The 24,839-nt window shown below is 39.1% G+C and overlaps 1 protein-coding gene across 4 annotated transcripts; it reads left to right on the top strand.

The window, feature by feature from the left end:
* The first annotated feature begins 430 nt into the window (after nt 1-430).
* On the top strand, nt 431-22,958 carry USP16 (ubiquitin specific peptidase 16). 4 transcript variants are annotated; one of them, XM_059827169.1, is made up of 18 exons: nt 431-535; nt 3,266-3,364; nt 5,592-5,770; nt 6,430-6,533; nt 8,942-9,045; nt 10,889-11,067; nt 12,062-12,154; nt 12,843-12,973; nt 13,343-13,430; nt 15,514-15,592; nt 16,498-16,589; nt 17,372-17,428; nt 18,566-18,733; nt 19,350-20,022; nt 20,738-20,832; nt 22,023-22,109; nt 22,423-22,579; nt 22,690-22,958. In XM_059827169.1, the coding sequence occupies exons 2-18, from the start codon at nt 3,304-3,306 to the stop codon at nt 22,812-22,814; spliced, it is 2,472 nt and encodes an 823-aa protein (XP_059683152.1). In that variant the 5' UTR covers nt 431-535; nt 3,266-3,303; the 3' UTR covers nt 22,815-22,958. The 4 variants fall into 4 exon arrangements, with proteins under 4 accessions (XP_059683152.1, XP_059683137.1, XP_059683144.1 ...); XM_059827154.1 differs by having other exon boundaries at nt 10,886-11,067; XM_059827161.1 differs by lacking the exon at nt 431-535 and adding an exon at nt 819-851 and having other exon boundaries at nt 10,886-11,067.
* The last annotated feature ends 1,881 nt before the right edge of the window (nt 22,959-24,839 follow it).

Raw genomic sequence — 24,839 nt, 5'->3', positions numbered from 1 at the left:
CCTTCTCACCAAGCCCGTCAAAACTAGCTCATATATGTTGGGCAGTTAGGAGCGTGAAGATCCTCTGTGACAGTCCATGAGGTTTCCATTGATCTGCGACGGGACAGGAGGTGGTGGTGTGTCACCAAATAAATTTCTATCTCACAGGGCCGCACACCTGGGGCGCAGCCGCCTCTGCCGCTTTGGCGGCCACAGAGGTGGACGTTAGCGCGCCTGGGGAGCCTCCACTACCCCGCCGAGCAATCCCGGCCTGACAGCACCGGCCGGCCCCGGCCCCGGCCCCGGCCCCGGGCTCCCACCGGCAGCCCCGAGGGCCGCGAGAGTGCAGGCCGAGGAGCCTGCGCATGCGCTGACACGTCCTCGACCCCGTTCCCTCCCCCGCTCCGTGTCCTCACGGCCCCACAATGCAACGCGCCGGAAGCGCCCATGGCAGCTGGTGACCGTCGCCCAATTGCTTGGGGATGAGGTGAAGCTGTCGGGCCGCCCCAAGACGGAGCCATGTGCTGCCAAGCTGCTCGTCCCGCGGCGCCGGCAGGTGAGGGACGGAAGCCCCCCGTTCCTGCCGTCGCGCTCCTACCACCGCGGCCGCCCTCCTTCCACCGCCCCGGGACACACTCCTCCGACGCTCCGCAGCCTTCTCTCTGGCCGGGACACTCGGCTTTTCGTATTGGCTGTGGCGCCTGTCAGTGAAGGCGCGGGAGGCGGTCGCGGGCCAATCGGAAGCAGGCGGGGCGGTGCAGAGCCGTGGGGTGTGCGGCAGTGGGGCGAGTGTGTGCGGCGCGGGCGCCGCGGGGCCGGGGAGCACGTGGGCGGCCCGGCCCGGCCCGGCCCGGCCCGGCCCGCGGGACGGGGTGAGTGGTGCGGCCCGGCGGGTGGCTGGGGGACGAGCCGAGCCGAGCGCCCAGCCGGTCTGTGCCGAGTCCCGGGGCGCACCTGCTTTCCGCCGTTGCCCTTGGGACAGGGAGTGTCGGCTCCCCGCTGGCCACAGGTGTCTGGCGGAGGCTCCGGGGCCCGGCCTGCTGCCTGGGGCAGGCGCCCGCCGCGCCCCGGTGGTTCCCCAGGCATGCCTCTCTGGGCATTTTCCCCGGGTCTGCGTGCAACGCAGGTGCACTTCTGGTCGTTTGCAGAGCTGTCTTTCTTACGGGGGGGGGGGGGGGGGAACCGAAACAAACCGTAGTTTTATTGCTTTAGGTATTGGGCTGTGCGGCGCTTTCCTCGTGTGGGCTGTTCCGTGGAAAAGGCTGGTGAAGAGCCTGTCAGACAAGTCTGTCCAGACACAGCGAGGGTTAAACTAACAGCTGTCTGTGTTCATGCTGTCCTCTCTTCCCGGCGGGAGCAAAGGCAGTTGGGAAAGGATTTTAACGTTTTAGAGTTGTTCATGTAAGATCAGATGTTGTAGCTTTTTGCTGAAAAATGTTCTGTAGAGGGAGTTTGTTGGATGAACTGTTTTTCTTTTTCTGAACAAACTGAAGGCTAAGTTGCAAAAGTTGATAATTCCACTCTTGATGAAGTGGCTGCCTGCCTGTCGTTTAACAACGGGGTAATCTGTCCTAAAAGCATGCTTCAAAAAGGTTTTTCATACAAAAAGGCCTCTCTAGGTGTCATGCCTAAACTCTTCCCAGTTTAGTTTCTCTCTGATTCTCTTGGGCTGGCTTCATTTTTTGGCTGTGACAGCTCCAAGTGGGCAGCTGTTCTCTGTGGCAGGTGTGCTGTTGAGTACGAGCTAAGAAATGGTTTTGAAAGGATGGCTGTTACAAGTCAGATTTAGTGCTGTGCTAACGTGTTTACGTGAAGGGTGGACAGCAGGGTTAGGCCAGACTGCAAAGATTGCAGAGACTTGATTTTGAACCTTTTTAGCTTGCATGTTTTCACTGTATAGCATATGTCGATTTTTAAGTTTACTTGATCTTTTTGAATGATCTTTTGTGAGATAAGGCACAGGGCCTTCCATGCGCTACAGACCAGAAGATAAAAATGTCTTACCGTATGTGCAGTAGCCAACTTTTTGAAGGCAAGCACTTGGCTTAAGACTTTATAGTGGTAGATAACTCTTGTCTAGAAGGGTTTACAGGCACACTGAATAACAGACCCCATCTGAATTATTTGCTTGGTTTGTTGGGAAGTTGATGATAAATCTCCCCCAGTGAAGAAATTGAAAAATTGACACTCCCATTGTCTATATATTTTCAAATATGTTAGAGTATTTGCATGTGTCAGACTTCATCAAACATACAAGGAATTTGCAGTAAGGAAAACTGAAATATTGTAATTGCAAAAAACTTGAAGGTTTATTTGGGACAAACACAATTCTTTTTCCTAAAATCCCTGTGTTATTAGTTATTTAAAGTACAAGTCCTAAAGGTTTATGGGATTTTTGATACTTAAGTTTCCCATCTTGTTCTTTTGTGCAATGCTTTTGATTTAAGGCTTTAAATCGTTTGGTTTTTGTAATTCACATTGTGATCTTGCCTCTACAACAGTTACAATTGTTTCATGCTTGTCGTGGTTTAGTCCCAGCCAGCAACTAAGCACCACACAACTGCTTGCTCACTCCCCCCCAGGTGGGATGGGGGGAGAGAATTGGAAGAGTAGAAGTGAGAAAACTCTTGGGTTGAGATAAAGACAGTTTAATAGGTAAAGCAAAAGCTGCACAGGCAAGCAAAGCAAAACAAGGAATTCATTCACCACTTCCCATGGGCAGGCAGGTGTTCAGCCATCTCCAGGAAAGCAGGGCTCCATCACGCGTAACGGTTACTTGGGAAGACAAACGCCATCACCCTGTATGTGTCCCCCCCTCCTCCCCCTTCTTCTTCCCCCTTCTTCTTCCCCCAGCTTTATATGCTGTCATATGGTATGGAATATCCCTTTGGTCAGCTGGGGTCAGCTGCCCCAGCTGTGTCCCCTCCCAACTTTTTGTGCACCCCCAGCCTGCTCGCTGGTGGAGTGGTGTGAGAGACAGAAAAGGCCTTGACTCTGTGTAAGCCCTGCTCAGCAGTAACTAAAACATCCCTGCTTTATCAACACTGTTTCCAGCACAAATCCAAAACTCAGCCCCATACTAGCTATTATGAAGAAAATTAACTCTACCCCAGCCAAAACCAGCACAATGTTAAAGTATGATTAGTTTATTTTCTTTTGAAAAATGTCAAATTAAAACTAGTTAATTCATCTCAAGGGACATCTTGGCCATAGAAATAATTTATTGTTTAGCAATGCAGAAGTGAAACCAAAAACTACTTTCTAACTTACTGTTTTTCTTTGCTAGGTCACTGTTCCATGTAAGAAAAATTACAGACTACAAATATGGGAAAGAAACGCATCAAAGGCAAAACTGCACAGTCTGATGAGTCTCTGGATACGCTGGGTATGTGTCCTCAGAGAAGTCTGTGGTCCTAACGTTTGTTTTAACCTCAAAGAGGGCTTGAAAAACTCACTAATATTAGAAGGCCTTTGCACTAGTCACTGGCTTTGAAGTCTCATTTACAAAGTGTGGGTTTACATAATTGAAACTGAAGTCTACCAAGAAACATGAGTGTTTTTACTTTTCTAAATATGCTAGAAAATAACAATCCTGTCTTGAAAACCAGAATTATTTTCTGGTTTTCAAGAAACTCAGACACTCAGTTCTTTACCGATACACAGATCGTATTGAATTATATAAAATTCCTCAGAATATAAAGGGTGTGTAGAGTCAGCTACTAAGCTTGTCATGATAGGTTTAAGTAGCATTTTCCTAATGAAGATTTTGTTGCAGAAGATTCTCACTTCTGCAAAAAAGATTTTGACTAAAATATTTTCGTGAAACCATTTGTCTTTACATTAGCAACTAACTTCGTACTAGCCCTGGACACCTCAGCTCTCTAGTCATAATGCTTTTTCATTAAATTCAATTCTATTCTACTTTGGTTTCCTGCTTGTTCTGGTCTTGTGGTAGATTCTGTCTCCTATGGCTTTTTAGCTGCTTTTGTCCTTTTTTTTTTTCCTTTTTTTTTTTTCTGGAGTGAAGATCAATGTCTCCTATGACTGGTCCTCATTTTTCTCCAGCAAAAAAAATCAGTTATGGTGCAATTGCTGATGACATCTCACTTTGGCTAAAAATAGGCTAGCTTATCCTGACAAAGTCCTGTAAAGCCACAAATGGAAACTAAGACTGATCATGGTGAATAATTTCACTGGATAGCAGTGGCCAATATACAAAAGGTTTGTTTAAAAAACACAGTTTTGAAGTTGTAGATGAAGCTTGTATTTTTAAAAAAAGCTTAAAGAATGCATCTAAATGTCTGTATTTGGCTCTCATTGGCTAGCATTTGTAATGTGGTAAAGTCCTATAATCTCAGACAGAAATAGAACTGTAGGTGCAAAACTTTTCACCAGTTTCAGCTCGTTCCAAGAAAAGTTTGCTATCTTGTGGCTGTAATCTTGCATATGGTCCTCAAAAAAGATAGATTCAGAGCTATGATGGTATCTGAGCAATAAAAATACCTTTGTAGCAAAGGACTTAAGACAGTTGAATTATGTAAACAGCTATGTAATTCTTCTCATAATAATTTCACAAAAATGTGATTTTTTTTTAAAAAAACATATTAAGTACATACAGCATTTTTCTTTTAGCATGGGTTTGTTTACTCTGTGCTTTTTGACTTTTGAGGTAACTCTTTGTACTGCTAGATATTTGACCCTGTATTTGCAAATTTAGACATTTGTAACTGCAGATAGTGAAGAATTGTAGGCTGCTGATGCTAAATGTCTTAGAAACCTACACTGTAAAAAAAAAAAAAAAGTATGTTCCTCGTTTTTTATTTGGAAGAACTTGAATCATTTTGCATACACATTATCTGTCAATCACAATTTCTCTGTACATGACTTAAGCTTAGAGGCAGCTTCTCTTTGCTTAAGTGACAGCGTAACCAACAACCTCAAAAATGAAAAAAGAAATAAGATCATTAAACTCCTGATAGTAACTCTTAGCAACAGATGCCTGTTCTCAGTGTAACCATTTTTAGCAGAGTTTGGTTAAATAGATGGAGTTCACACCAGGCCCAGAAGGTGCAGCTCTGAGTAGGGTGTAGTATTGTAGTGTGAAGTGATAATGGTATAGGTAGGATGACTCTGCCATTCTTTTTTACCATAGTCTGCTGCATAATATCACTGAGGCAGCTCATCTGGAAGCGTAACCTCCATAATCTCCACTTTTATAGGCCAGCCAGGTGCTGCCTTGGTGACTGGGAACCGTGGCAGTGGGCTGTGGCTGCTCCCTGGGAAGTGTGGGAATCGTAACGCCACAATAATAGAAGCCCACAGCCTGGCACAGTAGGTAGGTTTGTATCCAAAGGTTTTGTCAACTCCTCTGACTAGATGCAGATTTGAGTGATACTTTTGGGGTTTTTTGTAATGCAGCAATTTAGGATGCAGCAACAATATCACTGGATTGTGAATGGGGGTAACAAAAGATATATCTGCTAAATTGTCTGTGTTTCTTTGACTCTAGAAAGGCTATGCTAGCTTATGGATTGCTGCCTGTGTCTTTGAAGCCTAGAGACATTTGCATTTGTCATGATACCTATATCCTACTTGTGCTTTTTATTTTGTAGAACCTACATGCAAGCATATTCGTAAAGGATTGGAACAAGGTCACCTGAAGAAGGCACTGCTGAACGTGGAATGGCATGTTTGTCAGGACTGCAAGGCAGACAATAAAACACAAGAGAAATCTGAGGAGGAGACTGACGAAAGCCCTTCGATATGGTTGTGTCTAAAATGCGGCCATAGGGTATCTCTTGTTCTGTTGTTAATTTGTCTTAATATCTTTCAGTGCCTCATAATATACTGGAACAAGAGAGCTTCTAACTGAACTCCTATACTATCTCTTTTTTATTTTAAAGGTGGTACTATATAAATGATTTTATATATTTTTAGTGTGATTAAGAACTGTCCACTCTGAATTGCGAATGAAGTACTTAGAAGCTTGGCACAAAGGCATTTAGCAGACTTAAGGCTAAAACACCATCTTGAGGCTAAAACTTCTTTTCCTAGAAAGTAAAAATTATTTTGCTAAGGAAATAAAAATTTCTGTTAATGCTCTTAATTTGTGATTTTTACAATAAGATCTTACGCTCACATTAGTTTATTAAACGTAGAACTCTGCATGCTGAAGAGGTTTTTGCTTTTTCGTTCTTCAAGCTGATCAAACTGGAATTTGTAAATTAGATACTCAGTCCCCGAGCAACTTTATAGTTATCCTGCACCCAGTAAGTTACCTTTCTCTCTGCAGAAATAACTGTCTTGAAATAGACACCCATCTATTCATCCTAATTAGTTTAACATGATTAAACAGTTTTCATTTTAATACTTTGTTTATGGTCTGACTTTATGTATGTTTCATTGATAGTCAACTGGATTTTGTGACGCTTCTGGTTATCAACATTATAGGGCTGTGGCAGAAATTCTCAAGAACAGCATGCTTTAAAGCATTATACAACGCCAAGATCAGATCCCCATTGTTTGGTTCTCAGTTTGGACAACTGGAGTGTGTGGTGAGTTTGTCAGGCAACAGTTGTAGTACGTAGCTGGAGGGCAACAGAGGCTTTGATATAATTTGTGTTTTCTTTTCTTTGTGAATTCTAGGACTTATCTCTAGACATATATAAAGCACACAAAAATGCCAGTAGTCTTTGCTGAGATTAGCTGAATAAATATTACTTTCCTGTAAAACTTATAACTAGAAAATTTTTATAATTGAAGTTGAAATCAACCAACTAGTAAATGCTGTTGACTTCTTATTTTACTGCTTTTGTTTGGTCAGAATACTGACACGGGGAAACAAATGTTGATATGTAGCTCTAAATCTTCACTTTCATCCTTGGGGAGAGCTCCTTTCTGATGAGCGCTTAGTGACAAACTTATTTATTGAGGAAATAAAAGTAATTATGACTTCTTAATACCATATGTATAGTTAAGAAGCATAGCTGTAGAATTACAAGATGCTACTGGATCAATCAATACAAATTCCATCTCCCTGGCAGTATTTCCTTCTCTTAAAAGGAATAGTATGTTACTATATAAGGGGGAACCTTAATTTTCTAACCTGTGCTATACAGCAGTACTATGCCTGATATAAAGAGTTTTCATTTTGCTTAGTAACCTTGTTAAAAATCTATTATTTGTCATTATGTTCATTTTATATAATATTCTCATTATTTGATCATGTTTAGCACTTTCATGTGTAACGATCAGTATTTTTACTGAACTCTAGAATGGAAATGGACATATTAATTACATGTATTACTAATGAACTATTGAACTTCTTTTTGTTAAAATAAATTAATGTTGAAGCACTTCAAAAATCATAATTTTTTTTCTCTGTTCTAGAACTTACATAGTTTTTAAATCAAAGTACTTGCAAATGAGAGGAAGTTGACTAAGCAAGATGTTTTGCTTCCTTCTAGAATTTCTTGGTTGTACAAACTTGCATAAGAAATTATTCAGAGATTGATATATTGAGTATAAATTATTGTTATAAATCAAACCTACAGTCAAGAACTGTATTTCACAGTGGGTCTAGTACATAAAAGCAGCAGCAGTTTTGATCAAAATTTATTAATGCTATGAACGTATGAATAAATCATTCTATGGTGTGCATGCATATGTTGTTGAAATTGGATTTGAATAGTAACTGTAAACAGTTAAGAGAAACGTTTTAAACTGGGAGAGAAGGAGGAGAGTTTTAGTAATTCATTAAGTTCTGCTATTTTGGGTTTACAACAAGTGCTATTGTACATATTCTCAGTACTGGTATGACTTACCAGTGGAGTCAGTTACATTTTTTCCCCCACTGGTCAAACAGCCATTGCTGAATTTCCAATCTCTTGATTCCTTCAAGGTTACCTACAAAATTTTTGATGGATGAAAGGTTTTGATGTTAAAATTGCCCATGGAAATAAATATAATTTGTTATTCTGGGAGTGAGAATGCCTATTTTTATAATAACCAGACAGACAATAAATACATACTTAGGGATCCAAAAGCAGAGCCAATTTTTCCAATGAGACATGAAGAAATGTGAAAATTGCAGCTAATTCCAGAAATGCTAGAGATTTAGGGAAGCACTTTGCTGCAGATTTCTGCTGCTTGTAATATCAGAAAATAGATTCTGACTTACGGTAATCCTGAAATCTGTTAAATGCATTTGTGCCTAAGAACTGTAATTGGTATGTTTCAAAATGCAGAAGTATTCGCATTCTCTTCAGTACTTTTTGTCAGCTCTTCAAAGAGCTGATTGGGCAGAACTACAAAATCAGTACATACAACTCTCCTTCGGCCGTATGTGTTCTGGCAGAATTTTACTCTTACCTGAGCCTTTATCACTGTAGCTTCTCTCATAATTTTGTTTAAAACAGATTAGTGGCCTAACCATGCACTCCTTTGCTCACAAAGAGACAAATAGATTTGTGTCAACAACAGAAGAGCAAATAAAAGTGTGCAGGACTAATGGAGCACACTGATTTGTTTCTTATCCCATTTAAATATAATGAAGTACTTGCTTGGCTAGAATATTCAGAGGTTTTTTTTCCATGCCATAACATTGGTAAGTCATTTCCTTTAGGGCCCGATACCTTAGTTTCTTGATTTTGGCAAAATTTCCCCTGCATTTATTTTTCTTGCAGAATAGGTTTCTAAGCACATCTTTTAAGGGTCTAATTTATGTTTGTAAATTGCAACCTCCAGTTACTGAAATCATTTAGTAAAGGTAATTTTTAAAATTTTTATTTTCGTGATCAGAAATAAATTGAACTCTTCTCTAAGACTTCTAAATCTTAAAATAAATCTTGTAATTTTATAACTTTGTGTACTGAATTGCATCAAACAAGCAAATAATTTAGGATTTTTAAGCAATAGAAAAGAATAGGATTAATTGTTTTTTCTTTTGGGGGGGCGGAGACAGGTGCTACATATGCGATAATGAAGTCCCATACAATACTTCAACCCGATTGGGTCAGATGGTGGATTATGTTAGAAAACAAGTTTGTATTGACTCATCACGTACAGGTAAGTAACTATACTATACATACAGTAAATCAGAAAGTCCCTTAAATGTAGGAGATAGTACTGTAAATCAAGAATGTGCACTAAATTAGATTTAACTTTCAGAGCACCTTATGGTAAAGTAAAAAGCTAATTTCTTTTTTTTTTTCTTTGCCAGAATTCTGATAGCATAAGTAACATCCTAGCCCATGGACCTAATTGGACCAGAATTTTGCTCAGTGTCCCCTAAACTTTTAAAAACCAGAAATGTAGGAATAGGAGGACAAAAAATACAATTTTACTGTGACTGTTTTTTTAGATACGATGGTTGGTTGTTGTGTGAGTAAGGAATTGACTTTCAGTACTCCAAAGTGTTGCTTTTATTCATCAGTATTGCTCAGTCTGCCTTGAGATTTGAAGGAAAATTGTCATTGCTTAGGGGTGATTTTCTTTTATTTTTTAAAAGTATTTTTGTAGGTATTTGTGAATATATTGCCTGGAATGACTAAGTCTTCAGCTGTTGCACCACATTTCCTAATGGAAGGAAGGATTTGCCTGCTGGGGCTGTACATTTAGTACAGGTAGCTGCAGCGCATTCGGATCTCCCTAAAATAGTGTGTTCAGCCTGCAGTCTATCTGCTAAACATGGTTGTTTAAAAGGAAACAAACCCAGCAACCCCTCCCAGTTTCCTCAACAGCAAAACTGGTTTTGTACAAGGCATTTCCACTAGAAAACTTGGAAGAATTTGTGTATCAACATAAATGCTGTAACTCCTGGCTATCAGAAATTCCAACACCATCCTACATTTGGGTCAAATCATAGCCCCCTTGGGAAGTAGATCACAGCCAAGCAGCAGTGCCAATTGGCTGTCTCTGAATATTTGTTCAGGAAACAGCTGAGGTTTTCCCACAGGGACCAGAAACTTTGAGTGGTTTTGGTCTGTCTTTCCCAGATACGTGGCTTCTCTAGTATTTGAACTTCATATTGGTTGCCAGAATTTTCTTCTCAGGTTTGAACAGGAAAACGGATGAATATCTGGGTGCAGTTGTCTCTTTCAGGTGTTCCATCTGTTGTCCATCCGTCTGTTTCTTGTCCATCTGCAAAGATTTTATTGCCTGGTTTCCTTGCTTTCTCTGAGCTGGCATTACCTCATTTTAAAGTTAATCTTGTCTCACAGCCCTATTTATCAGAAACCTTATCAATAGTAGACTGCCAAACTGGGAGAACCAGTGTGGGTGTTATTCTGAAAACTACCTGGAATTCTGTTAAGGTTTTATTAAACAGGTCATTGAAATTTTGAGGTATACACCAAAGCAATTTTTGAGAAAATATCTTTAACGTGTCTTGAAGAATATAACCTTTCCAGTTTCACCTGTTTAGGTTCATGAAATGAACATGAGAATGCTTTGACAGCAGGAGGCCTGTGCATTTCATTTCAGAAATAGTGCCATGTCAAAAGGGGTGTTGTCTCAGATGCCATCTTGTTGGATGTTGTATAAAGCCCTGACATAGGTGATTTTGCAACAGGAATGCAATTTCAGAGAACGCATGCAGAGTTTCAGCGGTTGTTGGCATGAATGGCTTGTGGGGCAGGTGGCATGTTTAAATTGTATGCTGATCTGCAATGGCATTTCAGGGGTTTCTTGATTTTTTTTTTTGTTGGTTTGTTTTGTTTCTTTTTTAACTCCTGTTACCTAGAGTTTAAGAACCTAAACCCGTAGTGTTACATTTATACAATTACAGAATTCGTTACCATCTGTTTACGTTTGAAACATTGTAGGTTGTTGCTGCCTATAATAACGTTTTCCTAGCCCATTTCCTGTTAGTAGGTTAATATGTGGTATGTTTTTTTTATTATTTCAGTAGAAAAACAACAAGAGAACAAAGAATTTGAAAATAAAAAAGTAGAAAAAGACAGCAAAAATGAGCAAGAAAAAGAAGTCTCGCTTAAAGAAGAGAATTCTCATTCAAGTACTAACTCGGAAGTGACTGTGAAAGGACTTAGCAACTTGGGGAATACATGTTTCTTTAATGCAGTGATGCAGGTACAGTAGTTGTTGCTGCTCTTAAAAAAAATTTTGAATAGCAAAAGAAAAACCAACACCACACAACAACCTCACCCCCAGTATTGTACAATGACACAGTTAGAATGTGATTTTTATCTGCCAAGAATGATTGGTTCATTCTAAAAATAGTGTGTTGGCCCAGAGAGATATGAAGAAATGGAGCTGCAGGTTCAGACTTGCTCTAAGGGAAGATGTGACAAACTGCCTTGTCTTTGAGGGACAGCATCTTTCACTGATACAGATTAAGCAAGCCAACTTCCTAGTTTAGTAAAAAAACATAAGAGTCTGGCTTATCACCCTTGCTGACCTCTTAGAATGTAAGAGATTAATACCCAAAGACTGGGGGTGTTTACTGAAACAAAAATGTCTCTCTCAGCAACGGGAAATCAAATAAAAATAAGTATTAACAAGATGAGCATATTGCATTGCCATCTTATGTGTCTTGCTCAGCAAGTGTTTGGACAGAATCAACTTGCTCTTTCATGTGTATTAAAACTCACATGTAATCTTGGGCTCTTTTGGCTCTTGATACTGCAGCTTTACTCAAACAAAATTCCCACTGTACTTGCAGGTTTTAGTGAACACTTTGATTATTTTTATTTTTTTAAATGGTTTAAACCAAGCAAATACGCACACTGCATTTTATCTTTTGATTTTAGAAACAGACACTAGTAAATAGACTGTCAAAAGATCAGTCTGTAGAAGGATAGTACATTTAGGGTTTCTGCAATCTAAAGTAATGTATAAAGAGGACTCTTGGAAGTCCCATTAGCTGTACGGAATGTACCTTTAACTGTTCAACATTGTTAGAATTTCCAGAGTGGTAGTTACCACTCTAGTTCTGTGTTTGGGAAAAATAAATTGTTGCTAATCTGGTTGATATAAATTCCATGACCAGTGGAACTCCTCTGCCCTTCCTCTTGTTCCCCAGTTACCAATCTTTTTCTTTTTTCTTTTTCTTTCTGCTCTACAGAATTTATCACAAACTCCAGTCCTGAGGGAGCTGCTTAAAGAAACTAAAATGCCTGGCACAACAGTTAAAATTGAGTCACCTGAGTTATCTATGGTATATATGCTTCAACCTCCATAGTGTTTGTCCCCACTTTTCCAATCTGTTAAAAGAAACAAACAGTACTCATCTGTTTTTTAAAGCTGTTTCAGCTAAATACTACCAAGATTAAGATGTAAAATCAATGGAAACTTCATTATTGACTTCCATAAACCTGCTTCTGAAGTCAGTGGAGGTCTTTCATTCAAAGTGAAAGAGCAGTGATTCAATACTCTTAAGTTTTAGTTGTCATCAAAGGAGTACTTACATTATGATTAAGTTATTTAAAGGATGAAAATGTGTGAATTGTACTATAGTGTCACTTGTCTAAATGCAAAATGGGAAGCTAGAGTATGTCTGCAATGCTAACTTAAATAATGCACCTGTCATTATGGTTGGGTATTTGGATCGGAAAGAAGGTTGTGCATTTTAAGAAATAGTATTTTTTTCCTAATAGAAGCAAGAAATCCAGAGCTGCAACTAAGCAATAAATAATTAGCGATTCTTAGCCCAGTGTTTGAATCATCTCATGTGAAACCATGTGTTGATTGTTTTTGTCAGGTTAACTTACTGCCATTTTGGAATTTTGTGTATTCTATTTTATAATGGTGTTTTCAAGAACTGAACTGTTTAGGTAAGGAAAAACTTACTCCAGATCTGTCATGAAATTAAGGCAAAACAACTTTCTTGCTTCTGTTTAAAACAGGAACCTCAGCTGATAAAACTAGATCAGCCAGGTCCTTTGACATTAGCCATGTATCAGTTCCTGACAGAAATGCAAGAGACAAAAAAAGGGGTAGTCACTCCTAAGGAACTTTTTGCTCAGGTTTGTAAAAAGTGAGTATCTGTACAATTGCTTGTCATAGTGAGTATGAAACAAGTTTGTTAGTTGTTTAAAAAGAAGGTCCGTGTTCTCCCTTTTTTTCTTGAGCTCACATCACAGCATATAAAATCTGTATAATACTTAACAAGTTTTCAAAGAAGAGGATAAAGAGCAAAATATAGATAAATAGAAGTAAAAAGAAAGATATTCAGTGATATATTCTGATTAGCTAGCTTCATATTTTTAGAAAATACCATATGTAGACACTGCTTTTATATACATACATGCTTGAGACTTTGTCCTTTTGTGTCTGGTGTGAATTGTTTTTACTTGGTCTATCTCTAAGTTCAGTTATACTTTACAATTATCGTTTCATTTAACAGAGCAATACGATTTAAAGGTTATCAGCAGCAAGACAGTCATGAATTGCTTCGTTACTTACTTGATGGAATGAGAGCAGAAGAAATCCATGTGAGTGCTGATTTCATAGTTGTGCATACCTTTCTTCATACCCCAGACCAATACTTTCTCCTCTGCTGAGGGGAGAAAAGTCAACCTCTGTAGAGTGGTTTGTACTGCCTATAACATGCACTTGGAGCAGATTAGCAACAGAGCTGTAGAACCAGACAGCCTTTAAGTAGTGGGGTTATGGAGCAGCAACAAAACTATTTAACAAAACTATTCAAAGAAAGAAGTTTGTTTGTGGCCTATATTTCTTACATACATTGCACGCATTGTTTAGGTTTTGAAGGTAATGATATTTTCTGCCTTTTTGGAAAGCAGTGTACTGGTTATTCTCGGTGCTGTTCTAATAAAATCAAGTGGAAAGGTTCAGTTTTGCCTGCTCTAAAGGTCTTTGGTTAATTCAACACTTCTAATACAAATTCCTGTTGTCCTTCAGAAACAGACTGACTTGTCCAAAACTTCTACAGAAAAAGAGGGTTTGGAGTATGTGTAGTCACCCTGAAGAATGTCCTTTTGTCTTAATTTCTGAAATGCCTGAAAGTTCACTTGTGGAAATTCCATGGGGTTTTTTGCCAGTTTTAATTTGGGAAAGTATTTCATTCTTAGACTGATTTTTCTTACATACTAATTGCAACATTACGGTTGCAAGCTTGTTTCTCGGTTGGTTATTTTTCAATATCCACAGGAATCATTTTGTGTCTCAACAGGCATTTTTGTTGTTTGTATTGATTCTCTTAATTGGTGAAGATTAAACTTTTTCCTCCATCTTGTCGCGTTAAAGGGCAAGGCAATTTGGCAGAAAATAAACCCCCTTGCGTTCCAGATTGTCCTCAGATATCAGAGGGGCTGGGGGCGGCTAGGCTTAGATTCTGAGTGATGCCCAATTTTTCTGTGTTACAAGTCCGGTCACGTTCAATGTATTGAACTCTTACGATTACGGATACACTCGTAACACCGCCAGGATGTTACAAGTCCAGTCGCGTTCAATGTATTGAACTCTCACGATTACGGATACACTTGTAACACTGCACACTTTCAGTCTAGTCGCGTTCCATGAACTAGCACAGCCACACTTAAGGGATTTGGTGGCGTTCAATGAGAACTCTCATGGCTAGATTAGTGAATAGTGCAGTTTATTGAAGCAACAGATACACAAGTTCTTACGGATTGCCGGTGATAAAATTACTGCTTGCAAAGCATGTGCAAATACCAAGAATGTGAGTAATATAGCCTGGCTACAAACGCGTTAAGTTATAAAGCAACTCTATAGAGATTTCTAAGTTTCCCGGGGAATCACTTGGTATAACCAAGTGTTCGAATCTTACCCAAAGGCGTCCCTGTGGGGGGGGAAGAGAGGCTCAGCCCGTCAACTGATCCCAGGTGTCAAAGGTGGTCTGCAATAGTATCTTCCCCTGGCATCCTTCCTCTCTTAAGCCATTTTATATTATTTGTCCTTACAGGTGGAGCTTGAGTGACTCTAGTCATACATACCTCTATTGTAATTGGTGTAAAAGTTTCTCGTTTACTTTTAAAGGTATAGACTAAGAAAAATTCAGAGCGCAAGCTCAGTGAGGGGTGGTCGCACCTTGGAGGTGGGTAGTTTTGGGATGGAGGTGTGTTTTCTGGTATTATAATGAGATTATAATGAGCAAAGTTCACCCAAAGGATAGTATTTTGTCAAAAAATGACAGACTGTTGGCTCAGGGTGGTAAATATGCAGCTCAGGGTAGTAAATATGCAGCTTGTCAGTTCCATAGTAACTTCCAGTTCCCATCTTATCACAGAGCCTGGCCGTGGTGTCTTCACTCCCTTCCACCCTCCGTGTAGTTTCTCTTAGAGTCAGCGCACCAAGCTCCCCTGGTGTTGCCAACATCTAAGGTTGCCTAGGGAACTTCTGTGGGATGGATTCCTTGCATATTCGCCACACTCCACCCTGAAGATTTCTTCAATGCTGTACCTTTAATATAAATTTAATTCCTAAATTACCTCCAGCAATTATTCCACACATCTGAAACATTTTGTAAAATGAACTAATTAACTGAATTACTTTAGGAAATTTTACAGTGTATATTTGTTTTGAAACTTTCAGCAAATAAGTGTTGGAATACTGAAGGCGCTGACTGACTCTAACAAAGAAAATGAAGAAGAACTTAAAAAAAAAATTAAAGGTAAAATACATGTTACTGATGTTGTGAGAATTTGAAATCTTCTGTTTCATTGAAGTACGCAAAGTAACACTAATAGTATCAAATAAAAGATACAGATTTAATTGTACAACTTTATGCCATCTTGAATATGTATCTAGAACGTAAGCCTCAATAGTGTTAGTCTATTTATTTAAATGTCTTACTGAACTTACTGTCATTTTCTTAACAGTGTAAGAGAGAGTTCATTCTATAGATATTGTACGTTAAAATATGTTTGGATAGTGTTTAATCATTCAAATATTATGTAAGAAAATAAAATATTAGCACAGGAATGTAATGATTTATTCAGTCCTAATAGTCCATTGTTACTTAACAGTGGTATTAAAAAAAAAAAAAAAAAAACCCCAAAAAACAAAACCCAGCAGTGAACAGAAGACTTTTTAAACTTTTCAACATGACTTAAGTTAGAAGATGAAGAGCAAGTTTAAATTCAGACTATGTGCTACACTGAACATATAACTTGAGGAAATTGGTTTTGTTTGTAGGGCACCTATACAGGCAGAAGTTGGTGCTTGTTTTTTAGGTTCAGACAGTTGTTTAAGTCCTAAGGGAAAACAGGAACTCTTACTGGGATGCAGTACTTCTGAGAAAACAGGGAAATGCATTTGAGTTGAGAAAGTGGTAAAGGTGTTGGTTCAGTCAAACTGTCTTCTGCAACTGTTTTCACTCCATTTCTTTGATGCATGAAAGAGTTTAAGAATCTTGCTGTAATTCCTGAGGAAACTAGAACAGGCCAACACATTCCATCATACATCTTGCATACTGTATTATCTTTTTTTTTACTTTGGTATGCCATAACTAAATTGATTGCCAGTATATTAATATGTAATATTATTAACTTTACTTTATAATTTGTCAATTCTCAGAATATGAAAAGAAAAAGGGAATACAAAGTTTTGTAGATCGAATCTTTGGTGGAGAATTAACCAGTATGATTATGTGTGAGGAATGCAGAACCGTAAGTAAACTGCCTGCTTTGAATAGCCTAGAGTATAATTTTATGTAATCGGAAGGAGAACCCCGAAGTAATGATATGTAGAAATAAGTGAAATTGGAGAGGTTGGCTTCAGTTAATACAATTCTAAGAGTTGACTAGCTGCATGTTTTTCAAAGAGGGGCATGGTTTGGCTGGAGTCTTTCTTCCCTTGTGTTATAAAGCTAATCTTGCAGTCCATTTCAAGACTTCCAGAAAAAGAGGTCTGCCTCTGCCAGAAGAATTCACTCTCAGATTCCTGGTAAACACCTTCGAACAGCATAAATTGTAGAGTGGATGAATTGTTCTGCTGCCAGGGGCCCTTTCCTTTTTCATCACATGATTAAGTCTCTCCCTTTCCCGCACTGGAATGACTGTGCAATTGCCAGGAGAATAGTTAAGCAAGAAGGCCCTTACTGGGATAATGCATCCTGAGAATAAAGTAATTAAGGGTATTAGTGAGTGGGCTAGATGAATGTCATGACAGATTGCAGATATCAATCTCATAAGCCCTAAGTTGGGTTCTCACATTCTATGCCACTAGAAAACTGAAATTTGTAAAAGTATTTCTAGGTTATTTCTGTGGTAATATGACTGCTAGGTTTTGGTCATGGATAGCTGTATGTGAAGGTAGATTAGCTGTGTTTTACGTTTGTATGCACAAGTGAAAGCATGCATTGAATGCAAGCAAGGCTACATATAAATAAACCTATTGACAGCAAGCCAGCCACTTCCAAACAAAATTAAATTGGACTCTTCATTTAAAGGTATCCTTGGTCCATGAGTCTTTCCTTGATTTGTCGCTTCCCGTACTAGATGATCAGGTAAGAAATTGTACATTGCTTTTTGGCTTAGTTTTTGTTTGGTTATATGAAAACACCTTTATTATATAATCATTAGGGAATGAATTTATGCATCTTTCTAAATGTCTCCTTTGAAAGTTAAAATCACAAATTTGCCCAGAAAGGTAGAGAATAAGATTTTCATGAGAGTCATTCCTGTAAGTTGCAGCTTGTAAATTGTCTCTGGAAAATCACTGACAGTCTGTTGGTGATCTTGCTGCTATGTCAGTTAATGTTTCTAATGTAGAGATTAGCTTAGGGAATAATCTAGTATGTTCCAATGTTGTCTCACTATTGTAGAAGACTGAGTTGCAAAGAACAATGTTCCCCAATTCATCTTCGCTGTTGTAAAACTGAACTAAATTGCGTGACAATGATGGGGTTTTTCTTTTTTTTTTTTTTACTTTTTTCAGCTGTTTTTCTCTACCGAGTGCAAGAATACTTATAATATTCAGATTATTGAATAAAGTTAAGAAACATTGGTAGGATAGTATGTGAATACTTACTTGATCAATATTGGTTTATTTGCTCAATCTCTAGACACTGAAAATAACTTGACTTGTTTTGCGTTTCACACTGATAATCTGTATATGTAGTATTTCAGATTTGTTACGTAGCACTGCTCACGCAAAAGCTAATGAGTAAATATTGAAATGAACACCCCTCACCCAAAGGGATCCCATTCCTTCTGCAACAAACAAATTTCATGTTAGCAGAAGCAAACAAATTCTGTGGCAGGCAGTTCAACTGAAAATGTCTCCCCTTGTGTAAAATGTTACTCTTCAGTGCATTTGATGAGATTTACATTTGTTGGAGCCAAAGGTAATGTTGCCCCTTTACAGGTTCAGAAATTGGCCCTTGATAGCCTTACTTCTTCATGCTGTTTCATGCTGTTTCATTCTGCAAGTAGTAGTTCCACATGGACTCCCTCTGGAGTGAGACACCCCTTTTGTAAACATTAGGGTGACATAAATGAGTTAGTTGTATGTTATAGTCACTAAAATGTTACATCTTGAGCTGAAAACTCAGATAACAGTTTTCTTTGGAATACTATTTTGTTATTCAGGACAGTAACATCTCTACTTCTGTGGATGTTTTGTGGCTTTTTGGTTTTTGTAGAAAGTAAAAATTACAAATGAGAGAAACGTTAAAAAAAACAAAGAAAAGGAATCTGAAGATGAAGACGATAAAAACAATGACTGTTATCTTAAGCAGAGAGATGACCCTCCTGGTACAAGTAAGCACCTTCAGAAAAAAGCAAAGAAACAGGCCAAAAAACAAGCCAAGGTTGGTTTTGATAAGAATTTCACTTTTATTAATGAAGTGCTTGCAACTTCTGGTAAAACAAGTTCTTTTTGCTTCCTCGGTTTAGATGGAGGAGAAGAAGGAGACAGCTTAGAATTTCTCCTCACTCGGATGCACAACTGAAAAGACCAATTGTATCTACATCTTTGCTATTAAGAAGTTACATGTTCTGTTAAGAGTTGCTGTGCTAGCAATAAGCTAATATGCAGAGGAATGTGGAATTTGTGTTGCCTGTCTGAAGTAGCATTATTTTGTATCAGACAGCTGTTCTTCAGTCACTGATTGCCAGAATATTCACAAAACTTTAGAATGCAGACATAAGGAAGGATCAGGAAGATGCAAAGGGAATCATGAGTTGTATCTTGAAGATACTGTGTAACAAGGAGCAGTGGGAACTATATCTGAGTGAGGATAAACTCAGTATTGGTTGAATTGATCATCTCTGATAATTAAATCATAGATTATTCTTTCCCCCCCCCCCCCCCCCCCCCCCCTTGCAGCTATGGCTTGCTACAAAAATTTTGGTAAAGAAATGATAAGAAAAGCTAAATATAATTTAAACTTGTTCTGCTTTTTGTATTCTTATGTATATACGCAGAGCCAGCGCCGCCAGCAAAAACTTCAAGGGAAGGTGCTTCATTTGGCAGATATCTGTGCAACTGAACAGTCAGAAAAAGAAGTTGAATATAACCACGAATCAGAGGCAGAAATTAACTCTGAAACTCCTGATATGAAGCAAAAAGAGGAATCGTCAAATGAGTGCAAAGATCCCTGCTTAACTCAAAAAGACTTGAGTATACTGGGAAACAGTACAGAAGTTCAGAGCATGCATGAAAATACAGGAAAGCCAGAACAAGAGTGTGTAGAAAATGAGCCTCTCGTGGATCTCCCTGTGGAAGGTTTAGATTTTCCTACGAGGTTTGTCAATGGCCTTGACAACCTATCTTTGAAAGATGAGGATGATGAAAATGAAGATGAGGAAGAGCTTGCTACTGACTTGTCAAAACTACATTTGGGTGCCAATGCTGAATCTGATAGGAGTATCTTAGATGACCTTCAAACTGTTCCCATCAAGACGTGTGAAGTATTGACCGAAGATCCAGAAACAGCATTTTGTACTCTTGCGAACAGGGAAGATCTGAACCCAGAAGAAGGTTCAATCCATCACTGTTTGTATCAATTTACCCGTAATGAAAAACTTACTGAGACCAATAAACTACTCTGTGATGTATGTACACAAAGACATTATGGACCAAAGAAGAACATAAAAAGTATGACAAATTATCTTTTAAAAGAAAATTTTAAATATGTCCCTATATGCTGCTTGGGTGGGTAAAGGGGGGGAATGTCCCTAAAGTGGTATTTGTATAACTTTAACTTGGATCGGTTGAACTAGTATTCAGTGGGTAGGTTGTGAGAACCTCTTTCACACAGATTAATACAAGTGAGTTCTTAATTGAGCACAACAGTAGGCTCACAAGTTTGGGTACAAAATACTGCAGGACCGAAAAAGAAGAGTGAGCAAAGAGGAGTGGGTTGGGGGGAGGGGAAGGAAAGGGCATTTCAGTCTGAAAATTCATTATGTGGATGAATGTAGGGAGTAGCTATTTAGCAGGTGAGTTTTCTTTCCTCAAATGTGAAAATTCTGCTGTGACAGTCATAGGGAAATCATGTTGGTGTTTGCTTAAAAGGCCAATAAAAACCGCATGTGATTTCTGATTATGAGAGTTGTAGAGACCGAGCAAGAATTCATCCTGCTTGTGCTGACACTGCTCAGACATGGTGTGAGCAGTTACTTTTGTGATGTGGGATCTGCAAGATGGCAGCTGCTGTACAGTTCATCATGTTAAAGGGGAATGTTCAGTTTCTCAGTTGTTGTAGTAGATGACATTATAGCAGTCTAAATAGTGAAAATAAAGAAATTATTGCTGTAACGTTTATTTAGATGTTAATCATTGGTGGTTTTTCTTTTTTTCTTTTCTACAGGTGAAAATAAGTATGTTTATACTAATGCCAAAAAGCAGATGCTAATCTCTCTTGCTCCTCCAATTTTAACTCTTCACTTAAAGAGGTTTCAACAGGTAAGTAGCAGGCTGATATTGCAAAAATGTGTATGTATATAATATCAGTGTAATATATATATATATGCACATAGTACTAGCTTAACTTAAAACTAACGTTAGCATATTTTCATTTCCTATAAGCCTGTTTTGGTTTGGGTTTTTTTCCAAGGTTTGGAAGGCATTGGTGTGCAGTGTTAGGTTTTGTGGTCTTTGAGGAGTTGGGGTGTGTTTTTCTGAAAGAATATTTCATTAGTTACCTGGAATACACTGTTTTGTGAGTTTATTTGCAATATATTCCCTCACTATTGTTATTGCTCACTGTATTAAACAGTATCTTAGCATCAAGTGTTTCCTGCTACTACAGCAGTTCATGGTCTCTTACATTTCAGTACAGATAGAATAGGATCCCTTACTAAATGAATGTAACAAATAGGTCAGTAGAATTGGAAAAGAGAAGATTCCAAGCCTTACTGAGGGAAGAAAAATAAATGGGGATGAATGGAAAGCAATGCAACTTAAGTCTTATTTATAGACACTGAAGTAAAGTGGCTTACTTTTTTTCCAAGTTGTAGAAAAATTTTTAATTTAGGACTTTAGCTTTTCAAGAAAGAAAGAGGAAAGGAATGAGGGTGAGAGGCAGTATTGCTTCTTCTAAATTTAAACCTGTTCAGTATTTTGGTCAAAATACTTGAAAAATAAGGGAGGTCACTTTTAAGTAGATGAAAAGCAATTCCACAGAGAAAATGGAAATGTGTAGCGTATTCCAAGAGACTGTAACATGATCGAGGAAATAACATTTGTCGTCATCTCCTTTTGTTTTTCCAGTTTGATACTGGAAGATTATTTGAATAAGGTGGGAGTAGAAGTTACATCAGTTTTGATGATACAAAATTAGATCCTCAGGCATACTACAGTATCTGAGAAGCAAGAGATGTCCTCATAGTTACATAAGTACATTAGAGCTGATTCTTTTTGCACTTCTGCTACCATTAAGTTGCCGTAAGAGTGGGGGGCAAGGAGGTAATGCTGGAAAACCTTGGGCATTGGAGAAAAAAAACAAACTAGTGTTGCTTTTTTCCCAATTTTGTGTAATGAAAAACTAATTTTGTATTGTTGAAACTTTAGCCTGAAACATTTAGTAACTAAGCATAGTTTTAATATGCTACACTTTAATATTATGGGGTTTTCCTCTGCTTCCTCTGTTTAAGGGTGGATTTAATCTACGGAAGGTTAACAGGCATATCAAGTTTCCAGAAGTGATAGACTTGGCTCCTTTCTGTACAGTTAAATGTAAAGTAAGTGGGAAAACAATCAGATTCTCCTTTCCCATGTTCTAATGTGCTTTCACAATTAAGCTGCTTAGCAGAATCTTTGTAGACGCTTGTCAAGCTTCAGTTATTTTGTGTGATAATATAGGATAACTTACAAGTGCAACTTGCACTTGAGTCAGTGTACTTCCACTGATCATAGTTGTAGTGCTTGCATGAATCTGTAATGACCAGCTGCCCTTTCATCAACAAATAAATCAATGTAAACTCTTCACTTTGCTTTCTAGCCTTGTTCAAGACCCAGTACCTGACTGACATACGTAAACTTTTGCTTTTATAGAATGTGGCTGAAGGGAATACAAAAGTACTGTACTCTCTCTATGGAGTTGTTGAACATAGTGGAACAATGAGGTCTGGGCACTACACTGCTTATGCTAAAAGGAGAATTATGAACAACCATCTCTCTGATCTTGTCCTTCGAGGACAATCTCCTCAAGGTAAATAATGAGAAATATTTTACAAATTATTTCTTACTGCAGAACAGTAACATGATTGATTGCTTCAATTCTTTGTAATAACTTCTACTCCTAAATTCTTCCTTTCATAGCTTTAGAAACTGAACCAGTAAAAGGACAGTGGTTCCACATCAGTGATACCCATGTACAAGCCGTGTCTGCATCGAAAGTGCTGAGCTCGCAAGCCTATCTCCTGTTCTATGAGCGACTGCTGTAATTCATCTGAGAAACCTTCTTGTATGTGCGCCATCTTCAAGTGGTCTGAAAGAAGGCAGAGACTTGCAAATCATGTTGCTAAATGTTGGAGCTACTGTATGCAACTGCAGGAATATACTTCATGCTTCTTAGACACACTGACAAAAGGTTAACTTACACTTTTTCACTACTTTTAAATAAAAGTTTTTTCAAAATTACAGCTTTGAGTTTCTATTGGGTAATTTGTGTGTTGGCACAGACAAGCAACCACTACTTTTAGTTTCCTGCAAGTGCTATACATCTTAGGCAGCAACTCTTTCACTTTAAAGGGACCAGCTATAATTTTGAACTATAGTTATCGTGGCTATCATATGTTCCATGTATATTTTAGGACTGGGTTCCAAGCATAAAAAGCCATTTCTTCCTACACATCTTAGCTGAGATAAATTCAGTCAGCTCTCTTTCCACTGTTGGTTTATGTCTAATAGAGGAACCCTCAGTTTGCAAACTCTCTAGGAATTCTTTTGCATGGGAACTTTATGCTGGTATTTTGCAAGATGCAGAGCTCAGATCTCTCACTTCAGGCACCTCAGCTTAGCACTTCTGCACTGCAGGGTTAAGAAAACTAGTCCTGCAGTGACTTGTAGCTTTTAAAGTTCTCTTCTCCCCAGGCTAGGCTTCACACTGGGTTTCACATAAATAAAATCTTGGCTCCTCCATGCTAGAGCAGCAGCTGCTTACATTCAGTGCATTTTTCACAACAACCTTACTAAGAAAATGGGCAGTCTTACATGTTCTTGTTACCCTTCCTTACAGTCATCAGCAGTAGCACTTGTGCAGCTGACCATATCAGTATGCCACTCCTTCTGAAAACTTGCTGAGTTTATTTTTCAGCCACACCAGCAACTGACTATAAAGCAAGTGTTAGCGTAGCTGTTGTATGGTGGCCTTATTTAGGCATAAGATAGTTCCAAACTTGATTTAGCCTTCCCCTCCCTTCTGGCTGTGAAATAGAGTAGCACTGGCGAGAGTAATAAATGGAATAATTATTGAAGTGGCTTGCATTTCAAGTGCAGTTCACCTTTCAAGCTATTCTGAGACATACAAGCTGTTTACTTTCCAGGAATCTCAGAATCATTTAGGTTGGAAAAGACCTTTAAACAATACCTAACCCTGCTAAGTCCACTACTAAACCATGTCCCTAAGCACCTCATCCACATGTCTTTTAAAAACCTCCAGACATGGTGACCCAACCACCTCCATGGGCAGCCCGTTCCAATGTCTGACACCCCTTTCAGTGAAGAAGTTTTTCCTAATATCCAATGTAAACCTCCCCTGGCGCAACTTGAGGCCATTTCCTCTAGTCCTGTCACTAGTCACTTGGGAGAAGAGACCAGCACCCACCTCTCTGCAACCCCCTTTCAGGTAGTTGTAGAGAGCGATAAGGTCTCCCCTCAGCCTCCTCTTCTCCAGACTGAACAACCCCAGCTCCCTCAGCCGCTCCTCATAAGACTTGTGCGCCAGACCCCTCACCAGCTTTGTTGCCCTTCTCTGGACACGCTCCAGCACCTCAATGTCCTTCTTGTAGTGAGGGGCCCAAAACTGAACACAGTATTCAGCTTTCCAGCCATTTGTCCCCAAGCCCGTAGCACTGTATGGGGTTGTTGTGACCCAAGGGCAGGACCCGGCCCTTGGCCTTGTTGAACTGCATACACTTGGCCTCAGCCCATCCATCTGGCCTGTCCAGGTCCCTCTGCAGAGCCTTCCGACCCTCCAGCACATCAACACAACTGCCCAACTTGGTGTCATCTGCAAACTTACTGAAAGTGCACTCAATCCCTTCATACAGATCATTGATAGATACTAAACAAAACCGGCCCCAATACTGGGCCCTGGGGAACACCACTTGTGACTGACCAGCAACTGCATTTAAGAAGAATCTTAACAGGGGCCTTCAGTTGAAAGACTTCAGCATCACATTAGCTATAGTGTTTCTTTTTAAGGCCATTAGAATGAGATGCAGTTCACCTGTCAGGCTGCCATTTTG

This window comes from Gavia stellata, chromosome 1, assembly GCF_030936135.1.
Source record: "Gavia stellata isolate bGavSte3 chromosome 1, bGavSte3.hap2, whole genome shotgun sequence".
Lineage (NCBI taxonomy): Eukaryota > Metazoa > Chordata > Aves > Gaviiformes > Gaviidae > Gavia > Gavia stellata.
The sequence above is the reverse complement of the archived record's forward strand: the minus strand, read 5'-3'. Positions and strand labels throughout refer to the sequence as shown.